The 21,348-nt window shown below is 37.3% G+C and overlaps 1 protein-coding gene across 2 annotated transcripts; it reads left to right on the top strand.

The window, feature by feature from the left end:
- Positions 1-319: 319 nt before the first annotated feature.
- Elmod2 (ELMO/CED-12 domain containing 2) lies at positions 320-19,654 on the top strand. Of its 2 annotated transcripts, none has more exons than XM_005386673.2 (9): positions 320-491; positions 1,622-1,770; positions 3,731-3,759; positions 6,287-6,384; positions 7,725-7,854; positions 9,697-9,830; positions 12,622-12,690; positions 13,653-13,786; positions 18,135-19,654. In XM_005386673.2, exons 2-9 carry the CDS (start codon positions 1,629-1,631, stop codon positions 18,278-18,280), a joined length of 882 nt encoding a protein of 293 aa, XP_005386730.1. In that variant the 5' UTR covers positions 320-491; positions 1,622-1,628; the 3' UTR covers positions 18,281-19,654. The 2 variants fall into 2 exon arrangements, with proteins under 2 accessions (XP_005386730.1, XP_005386729.1); XM_005386672.2 differs by lacking the exon at positions 320-491 and adding an exon at positions 514-1,006.
- The last annotated feature ends 1,694 nt before the right edge of the window (positions 19,655-21,348 follow it).

The following is a 21,348-nucleotide window of genomic DNA, read 5'->3' as shown; positions in this document are numbered from 1 at the left end:
TTTCTTCACAGAAGATTATACGAGAGCGCCTTTGTAACCTTGGCGATAGGAAAGTTACCACAGGCACGCACCGCTGCTTCTGTACCAGCTGCCTAGCAATAGTACAGTAATGTTTTCAATATTTATCGAGGAAAAGAACAGCCTCCAGGACAGCGCTACAAGAGACCAGGCTGGCGCCGGCCGCCTCTCCTTGGCGTCGTTGCCAGGGAAACCGCCCGGGAGTCTCCAGAACAGGCGCACGCCCGGCGCCCGGCTGCGCTGGCCCCGCCTTCAGTGTGGGCAATAGGCGGAGCGCCGGCCAATCGGAAGAGGCCCTGGGGGCGGGGCGCGCGGAGCGGGGGTAAGGAGGTGCGGCGGTCTCCCTCCCGCACTTCCGGGTCGCGGTGTTTGCAGGGAACGCTCCGCGAATAGCGTCGTTTCCGTTGCCGGCTGTTTGCAGTTGGGGAAACCGAGGCAGCTGCAGCTCCCCCTAGTTCTTCCGCTCTTGTGAGGTGGCCGCTGTTTCTTTTCTCTCACCCTGCGCTGTTTCCGTGCGGCTGCGCCGAGGGTGCGCGGGTTTGCGCGAGCCCCGCGACGTCCCGCGGGAGCTCGGCGGGGCGCCCGGACGGCGGGGCTTTGTGCTCGCCGCTCTCTCCGCTCCGGCGGCGCGCGGGCCGGGCTTCCCGGCTCCGCAGGCCCCGGCGCGGCGACTCCCGCGGGCTGGGGGAGCTGCGGCCCCCCGGGCTGGCGTCCCTCCGCCGGGCAGCTCCGCGTCTTTTGTCCGGGGAGCGCGGACTGGAGCAGATCCTTGTAGACACGGCCGGCGCGTCTGTGACCGCAGACTGCGGCGACTGCGGAGAGTGCCCGTCTCCAAGCCCTCAGGCCCGGGTCCGAGTGGACGCGCCTGCGGGATGTTGAAGGCTGCCCAGAGTCGGGCGTCCGTGTTCAAGTGTCTCCCCCTCACGCGTATCCCCCCCTCCACGTACAAGCCGAAGAGTTTCTTTGTTACAACACCCAGGGTTACTAAGTGTGTAGTTTTTTGTTTGGATGTTTTAAAAACTTACTAGGATTCCTGCCCTCCACGTAATTGAATGGAAGATGAAGAATTAGGACGTGATTTCTCGATTCTCATCTTGGGTGCTTCAGTTTGTGAGCCGTGTGTAGTGTTTTTAGTTGCTGACCTCAGCTGGTAGTGGGAGAGCTGAAGCAAGTCATTCGGGAGGGTTAAGAAGAGCGTATTTCTTACCAAAACAACTCAGACGTTTATATATTTTAATTGTTGCTTAGTAGGGCTGTTGATTCCTAGTGCTCAGAGTGAGAACTTACAACAGGAAGCTGTGAAATATAGTACAGTTGGTTCAAAAAGGCAGACCTAGATCTATCATTCTTTTAAGCCATTAGGTTGCTTTTTACAGTTTTGAAAAAGTGATACTTGGACATTTGATTAATCCATCGTTTAATTAATCATCTTGTGTATATTACATCTGTCGTTTTCTTAGATGCCTAATGAAACACGATCACAAAACAGTTAGATACTAAAAATAATTTGAGATTTGGTGATTTGGGCAAATTGTAATTTTTTTTTTCAGTTTTAAATTCAACTGAAGGTCGTTAAGCTTGTATTATATATTTTCTTCCCCAGGCAAAAAATGTTTCTTTCTTTGTGGGAGTTCTTCTATGGGCACTTTTTTCGATTTTGGATGAAATGGCTCTTACGACAGATGACTGGGAAGTGTGAATTACAACGAATTTTTGATACCTATGTAGGTGCACAAAGGACACACAGGATAGGTAATGTTACTCAAAAAAGAAAAATAATGAAAATTTAACTTTGAATGAATAGAAATAGTGACAATGTACTGTGTATATTCTGGTCAAGTCACTCTGGATTTCGTTAGCTTTGTAATTTTTTTTTGAACCCTTTCAGTTCTGAAATTGTATTACTTTATTGAAAAAGAAACCAGCGACAAGTTCGTATCTGTGGAAAGAATGATCTTATGTGGCTCCTTAAATTCAGCAGTTGTTCCTTGGATTCCCACCTGTTCTGTAGAGAAAACTTTCTATACTTCTGTAATCCCTTTTTACGAAAATGGAAAGAGTGAGGAGCTTCCGTCTAGATCCGTTTCATACTTAGCATCATTCACTAGTCTTTTAACTTCTCACTCCTCTCTGAAAGAACAGTGATTAAGTGTTCAGTGGTCCCTAGCCTCAGAATTGCACTGAGCAGTACCATAGCTACTGGTGCTAGCCTGCATGATTGTTAACAGCTTGAAATGTAGCACAGATGTGTGATTTGTGCCCCAACTGTCAAGTATACACTAGATTTCCAAGACGGTAAACATGTCTTCATTGTTTACATTCATCATATGTTGAAGTGATGTTTTGGATCTGTGGAGTTAAAATCATTGTACGTGTTTCCTTTGAATGTGGCTAGAGAAAATTTTATGGTGCACAAACTGTGACTCACATTTTCACTTGCATTAGGTTTCTCTTGGCCAGTGCTGATCTCTTCTCTTCTGAAATGTGTTGGCTTTTCAAGATTGCGTTGAAAGTATTGCCTTAAATTAGAACATAAATGAATGAGAAATGTGGTTTGAAGTCGCTTTTTAGCCAGGGTAGAAAGACTTGAGAACTGCTACTGCTCATCAGCACTGTATCAGGTAGAAAAATCATGCATTAACCAGATATTTTGTGTAGATGAGTTGTGCTTTTAACTGAGAAATCACCCCCATGAAATTGGGGGACAAGGGTGTTGGAAGGTGCACCCAGGACAACCTGAAAGACTGACAGAATGTGCCTTAGTGCAGCTGGATGATTTAAGCTTACTTACTTTCTTAGATTTCTTACAACTGCTGGTTCACTTAAAGTACTGCCTGCTCTTTTCATTTGCCCTTAAAAGAACAAAATACCTCTTTGATAAGAAATCTGTGCAGGCAGCTTTGTTGATTTTTCATAGTGTGGGGAATCATGTTAACAGGCTTTATATTTTGTAACAAAAGATTTTTTTTTATTATTTTTTTCAAGTTCTGGCGAGAAAGATGATTAGTAAATATGCCACACCTTCCCCCCCCCCCCAGCCCAGGGCCTCAGGCTTACTAAGTAAGCACCTCCCCCACTGCGCCACATTGCCAGCTCTTTAAAAAAACTTTTATTTAGAGAACAGAGCTCACTAAGTTGCCCAGGCTGGCCTTAAAACTTGGAATCCTACCTCCACCTTCTCGGTACCTGTACTACAGTTGTGTGCTGCTGAATTTTTTAATGGACCAGTAAAAATTTTCTTGTCATTCTTGAAACAAGCCAGAAATGGAAGAGTTGTTTTACTCTTTGTCTGATTAGAGGATGGTTGGCCAGATGAGTCTTTGCCCCTTTGTTCTTGTAGGATTCAGTTGCTAGCACCTCTAAACATTTACTCCTGAAGGCCAACAAGGTAAGAAACTGTAGTAGAGAATGTAGTGTTCAGTTGAGTTTCTGGGGCCTGGCTTAGCCATTGACACTTCAGAGATCTACATAGAAAGAGAACTGGGGAAATAAGGTAGATGTCACCTTTGGCCTTGTTGTGTTAGGTTGAGGTTTTTTGAGCAGTGCCTGCTTCTCTACACTGTAAGAATAAAATTTTAAAATGTTTGCTATGTTAGTCATGTAGAAATTATATCTTTTCAAACAGTATTCTATTAGTAGTTTGATATTTTTATTATTTATTATGGAGTAAATCACAAATAGCATTTAAGTGGTAACTTTTTTTTAATTTCAGAAAATTCTTTGACCTACTCCAAGAATAAGGTAAGATCATACCAAGACAATACTTTTAGAAAGCTTGAAGCATATTTTTTTCTTTAAAATCATGCCTAAGTTTTAGAATTATTTTTAGTATCCTGCTGATGTCTTTGCTATAAAGAACATTAAGTGAATTTTCCTCTTTAGAAGTAGTGTTCGTTTATAAAATGTTTTCTCTGTGTGTATGTTTTTCATGCATAGTGAGGCTCCTTGAATAATGTGTCCTGTTCTGAGGCTTTACCTGTTTATTTTGCCTTAAGAGTTCATAGCTTTGGAGGAGGCGAGGTTGTAGGGGGAAACTCTTCTCTAGGACCATCTGTAGGACTAGCTATGTGGGAGAAGAGCAAGCAAATTTGCATAAAGCAAACCCTGAATCCTGTACTTTTTGGGATGTCCTAAAAAGTCCTAACTCATGCTGTGTAGTCATTACCTGTTGCTGTGTAACAAACTGTTACAAAATCTCAGGAACAAAAAGCATGTTATTTCTTGCTCATGTTTTATTGGCCAGCTGGAGAGGCTTTTCAAGCTGGTGCCACGTTCAGCTCTATTCATTTGTCTTTAACAACCAGGTGGGGGAAATAGTGAGTATTAACAGAATGATCCCATAGTGGATTGCTGGAGGCCCAAACATACAGACATATTTTAATTCTCTTGTGTCATATCCATTAGTATCCTCTTGGTTAAAATAAGTGGCCAACCCCATTTTAAGAAATAGAGAAATATATATTATGCCTCACCATAAGGCCAGGACAGAGACAGGTAGGTATACAATTGATACACAGGACAGTGAAAAACCAGGACCAGTAATTAGTCTACCACATGCTGTTACTTTCCTGTATTAGTTCACAATTATTTCTACATATGGATTATTTGATCTGACAAAGATAGAGTATGGGTGATCTAGATCATTGTTTGAAATTCCATTGATGGACCACAATTAGTATTAAACAACAACAAAATGAATAGAATAGAAACTATTTAGAAATTACTGGTCATTAAGATTAAACATTGCTTTATGAAATTCTTAATTTTATGTTGTATGCATATCTCTGTTTTTGATATCCATATATATGCTTATATTTGGTCATAATGTAAAATACTGATCAAGGTAAAAAATTTGACTTGCCATTGTTATATGATGTTGGTATGAGTTACTAGTTCATGCTAGAAACAGAATGGTTGATGAGTGTTACAGGGATGCCCATTATGATCTGGTGAGTAGCCTATAAACTAGGTGCTACTTAGTTTAATCTTTTATTAATGGCCTAATCTTTTATTAATGAATTATTTATGTAAAAATAACTCAGGTACCTGAATGAACACTGGAGAGAGTTGTCTGGAGTCCTCTTTCGTTCTGAATCTTAGGGGTGATTAAGTTTTTTAAAAATGAGAATAGTTTTTATAGGTAGCCCTTGACTACCTATGCAAGGGACTTCCTATGAAAAACCTGCAGCTAGCTTGATAGAAAATATTGAGATATTACATGCTGCCCACATTTAATTGAGAACACAGTGAGTATGTTGGCACACTCTCATTTTATTGTCCTAGAGATCCTGGGTAGTGAAATAAACAAGAAAAAGAAGTCTAAGTTAAAATAATTGGACAGAAAGAAGTAGAACTTAATTAATGAATGATATAGTTTGGGAATATAGGAAATCTTAGGGAATCTACAGAAACTACTAAATTTATTATTTATATTACTATAAATTTATAAATTTAACAGTGGCATAGGACACGGTATACTTTTATATGTTAGCAACTGTCTTTTGGACAATATAATAAAAAGCACAATACCACTTTCAATAGCATCTAGAAATATAAAATAGGGAGATATTCAATAAAAGAAACATAAGACTTCTGCACTAGAACTAGGGAACATTTTTAAGAAGATGGAAAGATATGTTCATCTATTGGAAGACTCGGTAATATTAAAAAGTAATTCCCAAATTGAATTTCTAAGAAAAACTAAAATGAAAAGATATACTGTATTTATCAGTTAGAAGACTCAGTATTATTAAGATGTTAATTCTCAGATTGACCCATGGATTCAATGTAGTTATAAAAATCCCAGCAAACTACTGAAGAAACTGGCAAGGTCTTTGTCAGGTTTATACAGAAAAGGAACAGACCAAGAATAGCACAAATAATCTGAAAGAATTGAGTTCAAAGACTTACACTTCCGGACTTAAAAACTTTCTCAGCAGAAAGATGAACAAATGAGGGGGCACAAATAAACCATACATAAAAGGGTGTACAATTTTTAATGGTGTTAATTCAATGAAGAAAAGTTTTCAGTAAATGGTACTAGAATAACTGAATATCCATATGGAAGGAAGAAAACAACTCAATCCCTATTAGTGCTTTTCTTTTATTAAAATATATATATTACTTTAGCCCCACGCAAAATTTGAAATACAATTGGTTTCCCTTTGTGCTTCAGTATTTTCTTTGTGAAGCTGATTAAATCCCCCAGAAATGCACCGCTTTTTCAGCTATTGGACTTTCCTCATTCAGCTTTCTTTCATGTCACTAGATTTTACAGAAAGCAACACAAGTGGTTGAGAGTGAAGTGGACAAATATGTAGAAGATATAATGAAGGAAAAGAATATTAACCCTGAGAAGGACACCAGGTGTGTTACTTTCACATTACTATTATTATTATTATTATTATTATTATTATTATTATTACTCTTATGTGTTCACAGCTTGTCAGGTGTGGAGATCACATGGTTTTAAAATTTTGTAGAGACAGATTATCTGATTCAGCCCTTTCACTTCACTAAGTGAGCTGTTGAGGGCTGGAGAAGTGAGTGAAAAGCCACAGGGCTAAAACCTGTATCTCTTGGTTTCCAGTCTAGCGCAGTTGTCATCATACCATCTGGCTTCTTTAGCGTAGCTTACTGTTACTTTCCCCAGGTTAAATAACAGGCTATTGTGTCCTTCTTGCCCTTCGAGACTGAGCTGTTATGGCATCCTCTGAGAAGGTCCTCCCTGGCTCCTTTAGTTGAGTTAGGTGCACTGCTCTGTCTTAGGTTAGAGCTCTCTGCTACGCTGCCATCCCCTATGTGCTCACGTTCCTTGAGAGGAGGTCCGTGGAGTGCTGGAGCATGGTAGATGTGGGCTTCTGGTTTTTAAGCACACAAGCTCCACTCTCAGATATGTATTGAGGGAAGATGGAGGGTAGATTTGGGGATGTGTGAGGATAGTAGAAGAATAAAGACAAAACAGGAAAATGAGTCATTTGGGCAAGAAATGACAAAGCCATAAGTATAGCAAGGGAGTTAATGATATGAGGATTACTTAATGGGACATTTTAAAGATAGGATAGGGGGCTGGGGACCATTTGATACATGCATATTGTGTGTGTGTGGGGGGGGGACTGGCAGTCAGACCCAGGATAGGCAAGCACTCTACCCCTGAGCTGTATCCCCAACCTTTGGTGTGTGTATTGTTGGCAAAAAGAGGTGGATCAGAGAGCTTGGTGTGTTCTGGCTCAGGGAACTGATGGTTAGTAATGTCATCAATCTAGAAACTCACTTCCTTGTTTCTTCAGGGAAGATAAACAAGTTTATAGTTAGGAAAATGCACATAACCTGTCACAGAGCTATTATGCTTAGAAAATTAGGTCTGTTGGTGGTATCTAGAAATAGGTTTGGAGATGTACGGCATTGCCCACAGGAAATATGACAAGTGGAGGGTCACCTTGTGACCGCAAAGTTTGTTGTTCCTATGCCTTCTTCCTGGGTCCTGTTTTATCATATCCTACATAATTCTTTGTACATGTAGAGGTGTTTTAAGGAGATTTTTGGTTCTTGTTGTATTAAACTGAAAGCCAGGAAATGCTTTTTTTTGTTGTTTTTGTTTACAGGAAATGCTTTCTAAATAGACATATGAATTATGGAGCAATAGAAGGCGTTACTTTATTGTGATACAAAAATATGATTTTAAAAAATAATTTTATTATTTTCAGTTTTAAAATCTGCATGAAGACATGCTTGCTACAAATAACTGGTTATAAACAACTCTATTTGGATGTAGAAGACGTACGGAAAAGGCCATATGATTCTGATAATGAACAACATGAAAAGCTACTTCTAAAGGTAAATTTTTATATTGTGTATTTGGAACTATTGGACACTAGAAAAATTAACAGGCTTGAGCTAAGTAAGATCTATGTGCAAAATCTAGAGGTTTATTTAGCTATCTAGTCCTTTGCTCCTAGAGAATTTTATTATGTTAGATTTCATTGATATGGAAAGATTTTTAGTCAATATTTGTAATTTAATAAGCACCAGTAACATGTATTCAAATAAATTTTAATGCATTTGATTCTGAAATAAATTATAAATTCATAAAGAAAGGTCTTTTTAACCAAAAATCTGTGGATCCATAAACCTCAGATTTTCACAGTACTTTTTATATGAATATCTCCTATATAGTTGGCATTATTTTTAGCTACTCTGAAGTTGTGGGCATGTATATCCCTTTATATATTATTACATAACTCTTTCGGGGTTTATGGAATGATAATAGGTAATGCCACGATACGTTCTTTAAAAAGTTTCCTATTTTTCATTATTGAAGTATAAATAAGTAAGGTAAATGAAGTGCCAAAGTTAAAACGTGTTAGACCTGGAGTAAGCTTTATAGATCATCCGGTTTTAGAGATGGTCTGTCTAAGGCCCAGAGAAAACGAAGTGATTCGCTTCAGTACTAGGTGTTAGGGCCTAGAAAAGAGCAGGTTTTTGCCTGTCTTATATGCCTGACTCCTTATGAAATTTGGACATGGCGTCAGAGAGCCAGTTCTTAGTAGTGACTTACCCCACAGGCGTAAGTAACTCAGCCAGCTTCCTGGCTAAAAAGCTGTGGAATCCATGTTGCTTTAAGGACCACAGCCCTAGGACCACCTTCAGTAGGCTTAACCAGTGTTAATTAGTATATAGATTCCAGAGTACTACCTTATCCTCATGAAATCTGAATCTCCAGGGCTGGAGGCCAGAAATTTGATACTTATGCATATTAAATTTTGAGTTCTTCTGATTTTACCCTGCAGCTTTCATATCACACACATCTCGTCATACTCATACTCTTTGCAGAGTTCATGAGGAGAGGTTAATGTGAACAGATTATATATGTTGTCAGTAAAAGTAGGGACAAGATAAAACCCAGTCTAATGATTAGATTTGGCTTCAGAGCCAGTTTCTAAAGGAAGGTCATCAGTTTTTACATTTTATTTTAGGTAATAGGATACTTTAATTAGGAGTCCTTTACTCAACAACGTTGGAAACGGTAGTGAAATGGGGGAAGGTGGAGGGTGGAACTGTTTCTGTTTTGTAAATTTTCACAAGCTTATTGTGAGATCAATTTCTGTAAGTCTGTTTTGCTTTGATTAGTTTTGTTGGTATTTAGTATCTGATAACTGTCATTAAATTCTTTTTTTTTTTTAAAGATATTTATTTGAAACCAAATCATATTTTTTTCTTTTAAAGCTGAAAATTTATAAACTAGTTATAATATAGGTTGGGATATTATGAGTTTGATGATCCCCTCCCTCAGACCTATTTCCATTCTTCAGATTGGGGTTAATTATCCAATATTATAATATAGCCAATTGAAATACACAAGGCCAGTTGCCCTAATACTGTGTTTTTCTTAGGCAGGCAGTTAACCAATTCTGATATGCATATATTAAATAGTAAATAAAACGTCTCATTGTTTTAGGTTCCTTTGTAGTATTTGCTATCTTTTCAAAATCTATTCTTTATAAGTCATTTTGGTTGAATAAGTACACTGCAGTCTTCGTTGAACCATTTATGATATGTCTACAATAGTTTTTTAATCAAAAGCATTTAATTACTAGTTATATAAACCATGAGAAAGGAAATGTCTAAATAAATGCAGCCCATCACTATGATTTGTAATATGGAAGCATGTTCGTGCAGCTTTGGAATCTCCTGATGCCCACCGTAAAGCTAACAGCTAGAATCTCCAAGCAGTGGGCTGACATTGGTTTCCAGGGCGATGACCCCAAAACGGACTTCAGAGGCATGGGCATACTTGGATTAATCAACCTTGTGTAAGTAAAAATAAACTTCCTTTTTTCTCTGAAGAAATCACATGTAACTTCCAATTTAGTTACATTCTAATAAGAATTGATCTGGTTGTTTCATACTCTGAATTTTAATGCAGTGCTCGAAGTGTGTGCTGATGTGCAGCAACACTGTTTGAGGAAGGTGGGGGATTTCTTTATTTACCTGTTCATCTGCTCCCCTTCTCTTCCTGGACCCCTGTCTGATATTTCTTTCCACATTGTACACACTCTTCTTACTGAAAATATCCTCTTGCTTTTTCCCACTGGGCTGTGATTCCGTTTAGGGAAAAAATAACTAGATAAGATGATAAAAGTTTCTTCACATGTGTTCTTCATTACTTGGGACAATTGATATAAATCTCTGACTTTTCAGAAGCAACATGGACTTGCTCTTCCTGTTTTCTTTATTATTTATAAAGAACATGCAACTCAAGTCGTATATGATCGCCAAAATTATTCTAGAGAAGAAACTGAAAGATGAGTTTCCTACTATTAGGAATTGCAGATTCCAGTGTTTGGATCTGTCCATGAATTATGATTTAAAGACTGAAAGATGTCTAAAATGGGAGGCCAATTGTTGATTCTTGTTGTGAAAAAAACAATTCTGAAATTGAGCTAAATTACGTTAATATTGAGAAAAAAATATTTTGGTCAATATCTATAAGGTTATTTTGGGGAAAGATAACTTTGTAGTAGATTTCAGTATCTACAGTTTTTTTTCAATTACAAAAGTATGTGATTTCTTCAAATACCTAAACTTTATAAGCATTTATGTTCCACATAATTCTGATTCTTAGAGATAAACAACACAGTAATGTTAATTTTTTAATTATAAAAATGATATCCTAGCATCTATCAGAAGAGAATTTAGTATAAAGTTTAAATAATTTAATAGAATTTGATGCTAGGCTGAGATCAGGGATTCTGGTAGACCTTTAAATGACTTCCAGATATTTTCAGTCCACTTAGAGCTAATATTGGCTGATTTGAAAAATTACCATATGCTAGTAATTACTTGATTGTCAAAAGTGTACTAAAATGATTCAAAAGATAAAAGTGATTCCTTTGTGATTTGGTTTATTGCCCTTTTATACATTAGAAGCCAAAAACACAGTCTAGGAATAAGCTATTAAAATTATGTCATTTATTATTTTTGAATTTCTTGGCCTTTGTCATGTAGTCTGTTAAGATATTTTCTGGCTTTGAAGTATGTTGATGGTTTGATAAATAACAAGGCTAAGATAAGTGAAAAGGGGGTGGGTGGAGAAGAAAGGATGTTGTGCAGAAAATGAATCAAGGGAGACTGAAAAAAATCTGAATAAATGAGTAAATTGCAACAGCAAAGCAGAAGAATCTGCAAGTAAAGGCCAGAAATGTCTCTAGGAAGAAGGAATGGTGGGGAGTAAAAGAAGGAGAAGGGAAAAAATGGAAGGAAGTGTGGCATTCAGTGCAGATGGTAAGTTCAGCTAAATAAGTTCAGCAAGGAAATTAAAAGGTACTGTCTTACAGATTAAGGGTAGTTTCACTTTTAAAATGCTAATGAACACTGAATTGTATGAAGAGTATTGTATACAAAAATGAAATATAAACAGTCCAGGGATCAAGCAGAATTGGAGCCTTGGGAAAGCATTGCCCTAAGAAAGACTTTTGGGGTTTACAGATCTCTTTGAGGAGCTGAAGAAAGCTTTGTATATTCTGTCTTCAGAGAATGCACCCACAGAAAAAACCGCACGTACTTAAAGGAAACTGGAAAGGCCACCTTCAGTCTTTTTTTTTTTTTGTGTGTGTGTGTGTGTGTGGTTTTTTTTTCTTGTACCAGGAATCGAACTCATGACCTCACTCTTGTCAGGCAGGCGCTGTGCCACTGAGCTAAATTCCCAGGCCCCACCTTCAGTCTTAATTGATCCTTCACTTACGGGCATCAACGTTAATAGGCCCTTGTTTAATGGGTTGAAATTTTGAGCCCTTGAAGAATGGAAGTGTGTGCTACTAGTCCGTAGAAGAAAGACAGAAGAAGAAGATTAGAAATTTCTATACTTTGAGAAAATGTTAATGATTATGCCCTCTACAATGGGAACCATGGGAATAGTGTTTTATTTTACTATTTATCTTCATGTCAGTGATCATCCAGTTGTTGTGTGTGCGTGTGCATTTGTTTGCACCATTGATTATGAAGTGAAGCAAAAGTTGATTGGGTTTGTTCCCATCTTTAACAACTCAAGGAGGTTGCATTAACATGGGCCAGAAGGATGTGTGAGCTTGCAGATAGGTAGCTTTCTGTGTTCCTCCTGTACCTAATGCTTCTGTTTTACTGACACTAACTTAGTGTATCAGGTATTTTAACATTTTTTCTGGTAAATGGATAACTCTTGATTGCACTAAAAATGCCACTGAATAGTGCAGACTTAGTTTGTAGTAAAGATAATAAGCTTTAGTGAAAGGAAATATCTCAACAGATACATTTTTGACTATTTTATAAAAATAAGAGTAAGCAAATTTTTGTAAAAAATTATTTTTATATAGAGAGGAAGTCTCTTTTTATGTCATTTTAAAAACATTTTACAATCTTGCCAGAGATTATGCTTGCACTGGATAGGCCTAAGTCCTTAGGATTATTTTGAGTCAGGAACATTTATGAATCACTGAAGTGATTTGGGATGGAAATTGAGATGATTGTGACAATACTAGGATTATAATTTTGACTATAGCAGTTGCCTCTGGATATTAAGTTTGAATGACATGTGCTCATTGCATTATTTTGCTTCAACATTTTTAGGTATTTCAGTGAACATTACACCAGGGAAGCTCATCAGATTCTTTCCCGCTCAAATCATCCAAAATTAGGGTAAGCTGGATAACCTTAAATACAATTACATGATTAAATGCATTTGAAGGCATTTCAGGGTATTTCTTTCAGGGTATCATCTCTTAAAATATTATTTTAATAAGAACTTTATAAAGAATACTGGATGAGGCATTATTTTTAAGGAAAAATGTGGTCATAAACTGTTTTGTATACACAATAAAATCTTGGTTTGTGGGAATAATTCAGCACTTGTGTATTGAAGCAGCAAGAGAGAACCAGTTGTGATCATGTGACATTCAGCATGACATACTAATATTGCAAGATGTCCCTCATTTATCAGGTTAAAATTTATTGGAAATGTTTGCTCATCTTGCAGAACACTTGCAAACCAGGTTACTCACAGTCCAAGGTTTCACTATATTTTAGTATATTTTTATCACAAGATATGCTCTAGTTATACAATAAATGGCATCTGTAAAATTTTTTTGAGAATAGATTTGAAAATAGGATTAGGAATGGCTTGAAATTAGGAACAGGAAAATGGGAAATAGCTTTGAAATTTGTAAAATAAAATGTAAATTGAGGTCATATTATTAGCTTTATCATTATTTTGTTTTTATATTCTATCTAATCTTTAGGAAAACATAATAATAATGTTAAATCTTAAAAGCAAATATCCTGATAATGGAGAAGAAAATACCAGATTATCTGCTGTAGTTTAGAAATTAATGAAATTTAATGAATTTAGTTCTCTTTTGGTTTTAGAAATCATATAAATAGGGCTTTACTTTTATTTCTTAGATTTTATCCAGAATATCAGTAGGCTTTAGAAATTTTTTTAAAACTATTGTGGTTTGTTTTTCTTACTATGTAGAAAGCATTCTGAAAGCAATATTATATTAGAAATGAAATAGTCACCTTTTACTAATTCCTTACATAATTTAAATTTATTTTATGAGCTATCTGGCTAGCTGGTGTAACTGGTAATGTTTCTGACATAGGTATTCTTATGCAATAGTTGGAATCAATCTTACAGAGATGGCTTATAGCCTACTGAAGAGCGAAGCTTTGAAGTTTCATCTCTACAATTTTGTTCCTGGTGTGCCGACAATGGAACACTTTCACCAGTTTTACTGTGAGTATTAGAATGAGTTGATCCTGGATCTAAGAAAACCATTAGGAAGGTATAATAACTATTTTGATTTAATATATCAAATGTAAAGCTTATGTTTACCATTTTATAATCTAGGATCTCTTTTTTTCAGTACTAGGTATCGAACTCAGGACCTTGTGCATGCTAGGCAGGTGCTTGACCCGCTGAACTATATCCCCAGCCCCTATCTAGGATCTTTGAAAACCAGGGAATAATAGAAGATGGGTCTGTAGGAGTATATTGTACTTCAGGTTTTATATTTGCTGATTAAAAAAAGTTTAGCAAGGCACTTTTTCACATGTATGCAAGTTTCAAATTCATGTACTTTTGTAGAAATTCATTCCCCAGTCAATTACACAGTGAATTTTTCATCTTTAATGCCGGTTACTGAATAGGATAGACCCATGTACAGATTTTTTTTTTCTTGTAAGGTCGATTAAAGGAGCTTTTGACCACTGTCACTTCAAGTGCAGTTTTTCTTGTAGGTAGGAGTTCTGTATAAGCACTCCTCAAGCAGTGGCCGTTACCACCGCTCATGAACTTTCACTCTGCCGCTGTTTGAACCCGAAGGCTCGGTTGAATAGACCCATCCCCTGAAGCTGTTGCTCGGAAGCAGAGAACTCAAATCTGTAGTGCAGCATGCATCTCCAGGCAGCCCTCTGTTGCTCTGTTCCCTTCCATCTCAAAACCTTTAAAATAAGTGCTTTGTTCCTTTCTTCACCTCCAGTTTTATCTAACTTCAGTTTCGTTTCCTCACTCCACTGAAACGCATTTTCTCAATATTTTTCGTGCCTCACACAACTGCCGTGATTTTCCTTCGTGTAACTTGTTCTTTGAGCAGGAGTAGACGTCAGTGACCACACGCCTCCCCTTGAAACCTGTCCTGGCTTTTCTGATGCTGCAATCTCCTGGCTTCCCTGCACTTACCAGACAGGCACGGCCGTATTAATGTGGAGCACCACAGCGCCCAGCCCTCAGCCTGCTGCTCTCTGTAGCTCTGATTGTTCCCCCAGTGATCTCATCCAGTCCCGGCTTGAAGTGCCATCTGCGTACTGTCAAGGCTCAGGCAGAGAGCTGTAGCCCAGCTGCTCTCTCCAGCCCCAGCACTGTGCGCCAAGACCTTCTTCTTGATTTGATAAAGGATCCTGTGGGGAAGGGGCCACAAGGTAGAAGCCAGTGTACGGTGTCTTTAGACGGTTTTTCAGGTCCTGAAGGACCAGTCTGATGACTATACCTGAGTGGAATGAAGATTCCTCACAGGCGTGAGGCACTTTCTTTCACCATGTGAAGGCCATCGTGGAGCTGTTTACATATCCTCTTGGCCCTCCTGACTGACCTGGAGATTGGTGCATACCTTACCTGCTCCTAGATGGAAAAAGCAAAGCTAGGTTCAAATAACCCTAACACATCTACCCTGAAATACCTACTGTGAGATGGATGTTTTTACTGTGATCTGAAAAGAACCATTGCCCTCAATTTGCCGTGGCTCAGACTTTGCCAGTCTTCTTTCGGGGGGGCTCAGACATTTTATTAGATTTTCCTCCCCACAGCTGTCTAGTTCTTTTCTTCCAGGTCACTGCTGTGAAACTGACAGCCCCCGACACACATACACACTTGTCTTGTTTGATTTCCTGTCCTGAATCTCTCATCCCTCTTTAGCATGGTGCTTGAACTGCTGGTACTTTGTCAACTTGAATCTCACATTAATGCAGTATATCCTGTTTGATGTGCCCTTAAATATAAGACATTTAAAAATAATCCATCCCGGTACCGGAGAAAAACCAAAAAAAAAAAAAAATAATAATCCAAATGCTCCCTCAAATAAGCAATTTCCTGAATTAAATACATGAGGGTGGTAGATTGGGAAGCAGTGCAAGGTGTCCTTAAAGACTGGTCACTTGAGGGTCTTTGGGTACTGCTGTTGCTCTCCAGAGCCCTTGACACCAGCACGTCCACGGGATTCTGTCTGGGAAGGGCATCCAGGTCCTACCCAGGATGGAAAAGTAGAGCCCTTTCAGTGACCTTGTTTCTGTCGGTTCAGGTCCCTGTAAGAGCTGTGGCTCATCCTACAGTGACGCTTACACTTTTTAAATTTATTGAGACATTTTACACATACATAGGAGCTCTGCTTGTAAGCAGAAGTTTTGAGGCATATTTTCCATACCATTTATCAGTGGAACTTTCCTATCTTAAGGTTCTGCTTTTCTTCTCAAAAGGAGCCTCTTCTAACTAGAATAGTAATTTTAAACTCTGTTTTGAGTGTACATATAATTTCTTTTTTTGGAGTAATGAGTCCATTTACTTTGAATAAATTGGCTCTAAAGTCATTGTTTTTTTTCCCACAACAAAAAACTATAAAGAGATTAGCTTTCGTATGTATTTCCTTGTGATCTGTCTTGAGCTGTCTTTTAAATCCTCTTGCTTTCATGGTGATGGTGTTTTGTGTAAGGTCTGGGGACAGTAGTGGTAACATAGCCTCTTACTTCCATGGTCACTTTCTGGTAGGTGAATTATGAGCAGGTATCCGCCATCACCCTGGGAGGCTGTTGTCCTCTGGTCCAGCAAGGGCTCAGGGTTACAGGACCTCCCGCTTCCAGGTACTGCTGTCTAGCATGTCTCCATTCTAGAGTTTGAGGACCAAAGGCCTAGTGTTTTGGTGGGTTTAAAAAAAAATAACACCTCAAGTTTCTATAACCAAAAGTTATGCCTCAATAACAAGTTTATTAAGGGATAATTTTACCCATGGGAAGTATTTCAGTGAGTTTTAATAAACTTACTAAGTTGGACAACCACCATCATAATCCAGTATTAGAACATTTCCATTACCCCTGTAAGACCTGCATGCTGGCTTACCATTAACCCCTACAGTCAAACCATGCAGGAATTTTAAGTTTAGAAATTTTATATAGTAATTTCTGTTGAGTTTATTCGAAACATCTTAAATTCAAAAGAACAATCTCTGTGCTGTATGGAAATAGCTCCTTGCCATCATTTTCTACAGAGCTTAGGAGTCTAGGTGACCCTGCCAGCTTCCTAGACCTTTGATACCATTTTTCCTGTAGTTTCCTGATGTTTTATTCAGTCAAGGGAGCTATTAGAGTTTTGGTGCTTTGAGTCAGTCTTTCTTAGACACCACCGACATCGCTATGAAGCAAGAAGTTTCTGGGACTTGAGCAGTTTGTTTCTGCCTGTGAAGTCACTTGAATGGACCACAGTCCTGACAGTAATAAAAAAGCAGTTTACAGAACATAAGGGGAAAGAGCTAAATCTAATGGGCAGAAATAATAACAAAAGAAATGGCACATATCATAAGCTTTGGATGACTTGATTTTTCCTTCTACTGAGAATGTTAATCTCTAAATTCTTTTATCTACATCTTTATCAAAGTATTGGGGGGAGATGAGGGCAAACACAGATTCTGTATATTTATGTGTACTTTCTATTTGTGCTATTATCATGTGCGTATAAAATAAGTTTTAAAGAAATGAAAATAGAATATAATATTTAAAAACAATTAGAAGATTGGAAAGCCTTTTGGAAGGGGCAGTGAGGCTGTAATGGAAACTGAAGCCCAGTTTATGACGTACACTGCTTCCAAGCGCTATGACTTGGCCACATCTCTTCGCCTCTCTGAGCCTGTTTCCTCAGGGGTAAAGCAGGGAAAGAAGCACAGTCCTTAGGCCATTGAGTTATTGGAGAAAATGAGCACGTGATGCTCACCATAGATGTATTTAAAAATAACAGCCTAACACATATATTTGCTTGAATATTAAATTTATGTTTAAATTCATATGTGTGTATGTGTATGTTTGGTTTCGTGAGACATTTTCAGCATTTTGGGTAATGTATGAAGAGACTGAAAAAAAAGGTGAGCCTATTTATAGTTCATGTATTCTTTTCGAAAAGAGACAGTCCTGCGAGTCCACTGAAAAATATAAATAGCTTTAGATTTGGAAATTAAATGGTAAGTGGAAACGGCTCTCCTGCTCTTTATCCTTGTCCAGCATCTTCACATATTTTCACTTTCGTGCTCCAGGCTGCCTTCTCCAGCTCTCTTTGGAAAGTTCTGTGTCTCTGCTATTTGGGGGGTTTTGTTGATTTTTGAGACAATTAGTAAATGTAGACTAAATATTTTATTGAAATTACTGTTTATTTTGACCATACAAAATATTTCTTAAAAAGGTCTGCAGATCTCTAATAGTTTTAAGATTATTTTTGGTTACTGTGTCCTAATAGGGAACTTAAAAGGTTATGTACTTTCTAAAACTGTGATGCTTTTGATGTGGTTCTCCTATTAAGGACTGTTTGTTTTGTTTCTCTTGAACTACAGGTTATCTTGTCTATGAATTTGACAAGTTTTGGTTTGAAGAGGAACCAGAAAGCATTATGTATTTCAACCTATATAGAGAGAAGTTCCATGAAAAGATTAAAGGACTCTTAATGGACTGCAATGTAGCACTTACTTTAAAAATATAAATCATCCTTAGTAGCTTCTATTTCTACCACATTTTGCACACACAACAGAATTTATATGTTGTAATAGAAATTATCTGATCGATTACACTCTTATATATAATTTCCTACAAAAATACTTCAGAAATTCTATTTCAGAAAGCTAGTGGACAATCAGTGTATGTTTACAATTATTTATACACTGTTCTCCAAAGTTCCCTTATCTTCCCAAAGGTCCCTTCTGTAGAGTCATGTGAACTGCAGTCTGCAGCTTGGGATTTCGTTAGTGTAAAAGTATAAGTCAGGTATTTATATTAAATTGATTGATTAAAATGTGTACAATTCAATTTTCATTTTTATGCGTTGTAGCCATCAGGTTGGTATCTTTTTCAAAACTCTTCAAATTTTTTTTGGTTTTTTAGTCCGCAAATGACTGGTTTGAATTTGCTTTGTCTTTTTATCTCTGGGCTAATGAACAGCAAGAGTAGTTCTTTGTTTTTTGATAGGGTTTCTTTTGTTTGTTTGTTTTGTTTAATTGGCAGTGCTAGGGATTGAACCCATGCCCCCGTGCATGCTAAGCAAACACTCTTCCCCTGAGCTACATCTGCAACCTAAGAGTAGTTCTTTATGGCTTTCTTCGTTTGCATCTCAATCACTTATCAAGTGATCTCAATCACTTTATTAGTAATAACAATAGACATATCAGACAGGCTAAAGAATTATGGCCTCCTTTTTGTTTTCTGGAGATAACCGGAATATAACAGATAATGAGAGAATGACAGTATTGGGTTTTTTGTCTTTAAATAACACACTTTAATGTCAGTGTTACTTTAAAATTTAAAGGCATTTTCTTGTCTTCAGAATTTACTTTTTTTCAGTTGTAGAAAATAAAAACAGCCCTATTTAGTGCTTTAGTGTGAGGGCCTTAACCTGTATGGTTTATTAAAAGAGATGTGTTTGCTAAGAGAATCTTGATTGTTTTCAAAAGACAGTTTCTATTAAAATAAAACTGTCTCTGCAACAAGAAAAAGAAGTATTTAAAAACCTCAGTTAAACACCATTGGTTTATTTGTTAACTCTTGCTTCTCTCTGCTTTGACTGCGTGGTGTTTCTCGATAGTGGTCTGTGGACTTCATGTTAACAGTCTGTGGGATAATAAAGCAGCTGGAGACTGATGACTGTGCTTTTATATAGCTTTATTCTCCTAAATCTCAGGAGGACAGCAAGTGCTGTCGAGGATTATATGGAATGAGATGTTAATGGGAACAATTTCTTTTGGTGTGTTTTGGAAGTTCATACTCCTAGAAAGACTAAAAGAGCTTAAAGCCAGGCATGGTGGTACATGCCTATAATCCCAGCACTCAGGAGGCTGAGGCAGAAAGATTGCCACATGTTTGAGGCCAGTTTGTGCTACATAGTGAGTGCAAGGACAGCCTGAACTACATAGCAAGACCCTATTTCAAAAACAAACTAAAAAAGCTTAAGGCCAGGAAAGTTCATCTCATTACTACATTCTCCTTAAACCCTTCAAAATCCACTTGTTAAAGACATAGTTTAATTTACAACACGATAATTTGCATGTCTTTTACTGTGGTATACATCAGGTGTTTAAGGAGTAACCTGTGTATGATACAGCAACACTTAGTACTTTTCAAGTCATTTGCTCATGTCCACATACCTCTCCAAACTTGTCAAAAAGAAGTATGAAATACTCGACTGGAAAATCACAGATGCCGTGTCAAAACTATTTCTTTCTCAATAAAATAAAACTATTTTTAAAACTGTTCACTTTATTATAATAGTTGAAATTTAACTCTGCAGTATTGTAGGAATTTAATAATTTCTTATAGGAGACTTTTCAACCTTGGGAATATCTTCACTTAGTTTTTAAAAAATATTTTCATGATTTATTGTCCAGCTAGAGCTTTATGATGTGTAGCAAAATTCTAATAAGCAGCAGATGTTAACCGTTGTTCTCTGTATTAAGATGTTGTCTAGTCTGTGGTAAGCAATTTAGTGTTTTAATTTTTGTACTAAAAATGCTTATCTTTGTATTTTGATCTTTCAACAACTGAGATCTTGAAACTCATTTAAACCTTTGTCAGTATATGTATTTAATTTAAAAAATGCTGGAGGTATGAAAAAATAACCTGTTAAGTCTTTTCCCCTTGTAGGGAGAGAAAAAAATCTAGTATTTCAAGAAAATGGCATTATAAAGTTTGTTTAGTAATGTTTTTTAAGTTCATTTCTGTACACTACAAATAATGTTCTGTTTTTGCTTAAAATAATCATTAACCATTTCAGACAATTCTATAACAAATTGATCCAAAAGCCACAACAAATTCTAAGACTTGATAGTCTGGAAAGGCAGACTGTCACCAACCATAAATTAGAATGTAGCGTGAGCTTTTTGATTTATATGTGATAGTGATATACAAGAAAAGAACAATATAATTGTTTCAGCCTTCCTACTTTCCCTTTCAACATGTGTGTTAGAATTTTATGTAGTCTTAAAATCCACATTTAGAAACTTACCTGTTTCTATAGGAAAATGCCAAGGTAGTGATAAAATATGATTTGGCATTGAAGTAGCAGGAAAAATGTTAGTGTTAGCATCAGAAAAAGTGAGATCAACGTGGAAATGAATTTTTGCGTGTGCCAGGTTTAAGAGATTGTGCCAGTGACAAGAACAATCTAAAAAAGACAATTGTTAACATTTACAGTTTAAACATGTTCTGAAAGACAATCTTCAAAGAAATGAGATATCTGTAAACCTTGACCAACCCCTTGTAAATAAATATGATATCGATAAAAAAAAAATCTGTCTTAAACTGGCACTCTTTACAGTTTAGAAAACAGAATCTTTTTCTTAAAAATGCTCCTCCTGATTTTTTTCTATTTTTAAGAGCTACTTGGATTTGTATGTACTTTTCTATGTCAATATATACGTACCCTTCACTCGAAATCGATGATATATCTGTTCTCCCCTTCGAGAACATTCAGTGAACTCAAATTTGATCTAAATGTGGCTCAAAGGGAAAGCATTACATGAGCATGAAAAGTGGATGCTCATTTCTAGACCAGAAAATGTG

The sequence above is a fragment of the Chinchilla lanigera genome, unplaced genomic scaffold (genome assembly GCF_000276665.1).
Source record: "Chinchilla lanigera isolate Chin_1 unplaced genomic scaffold, ChiLan1.0 scaffold00027, whole genome shotgun sequence".
Classification (NCBI taxonomy): Eukaryota; Metazoa; Chordata; class Mammalia; order Rodentia; family Chinchillidae; genus Chinchilla; species Chinchilla lanigera.
The sequence above is the reverse complement of the archived record's forward strand: the minus strand, read 5'-3'. Positions and strand labels throughout refer to the sequence as shown.

What these genes read in the sequence shown, in the direction of transcription:
- Elmod2 (XM_005386672.2), top strand. Translation starts at nt 891, where the DNA reads ATGTTGAAGGCTGCCCAGAGTCGGGCGTCCGTGTTCAAGTGTCTCCCC. An exon ending in ATGAAAAGCTACTTCTAAAG is followed by an intron (nt 7,855 to 9,696) that starts GTAAATTTTTAT and finishes ATGTTCGTGCAG; the next exon opens with CTTTGGAATCTCCTGATGCC. An exon ending in CTTGGATTAATCAACCTTGT is followed by an intron (nt 9,831 to 12,621) that starts GTAAGTAAAAAT and finishes CAACATTTTTAG; the next exon opens with GTATTTCAGTGAACATTACA.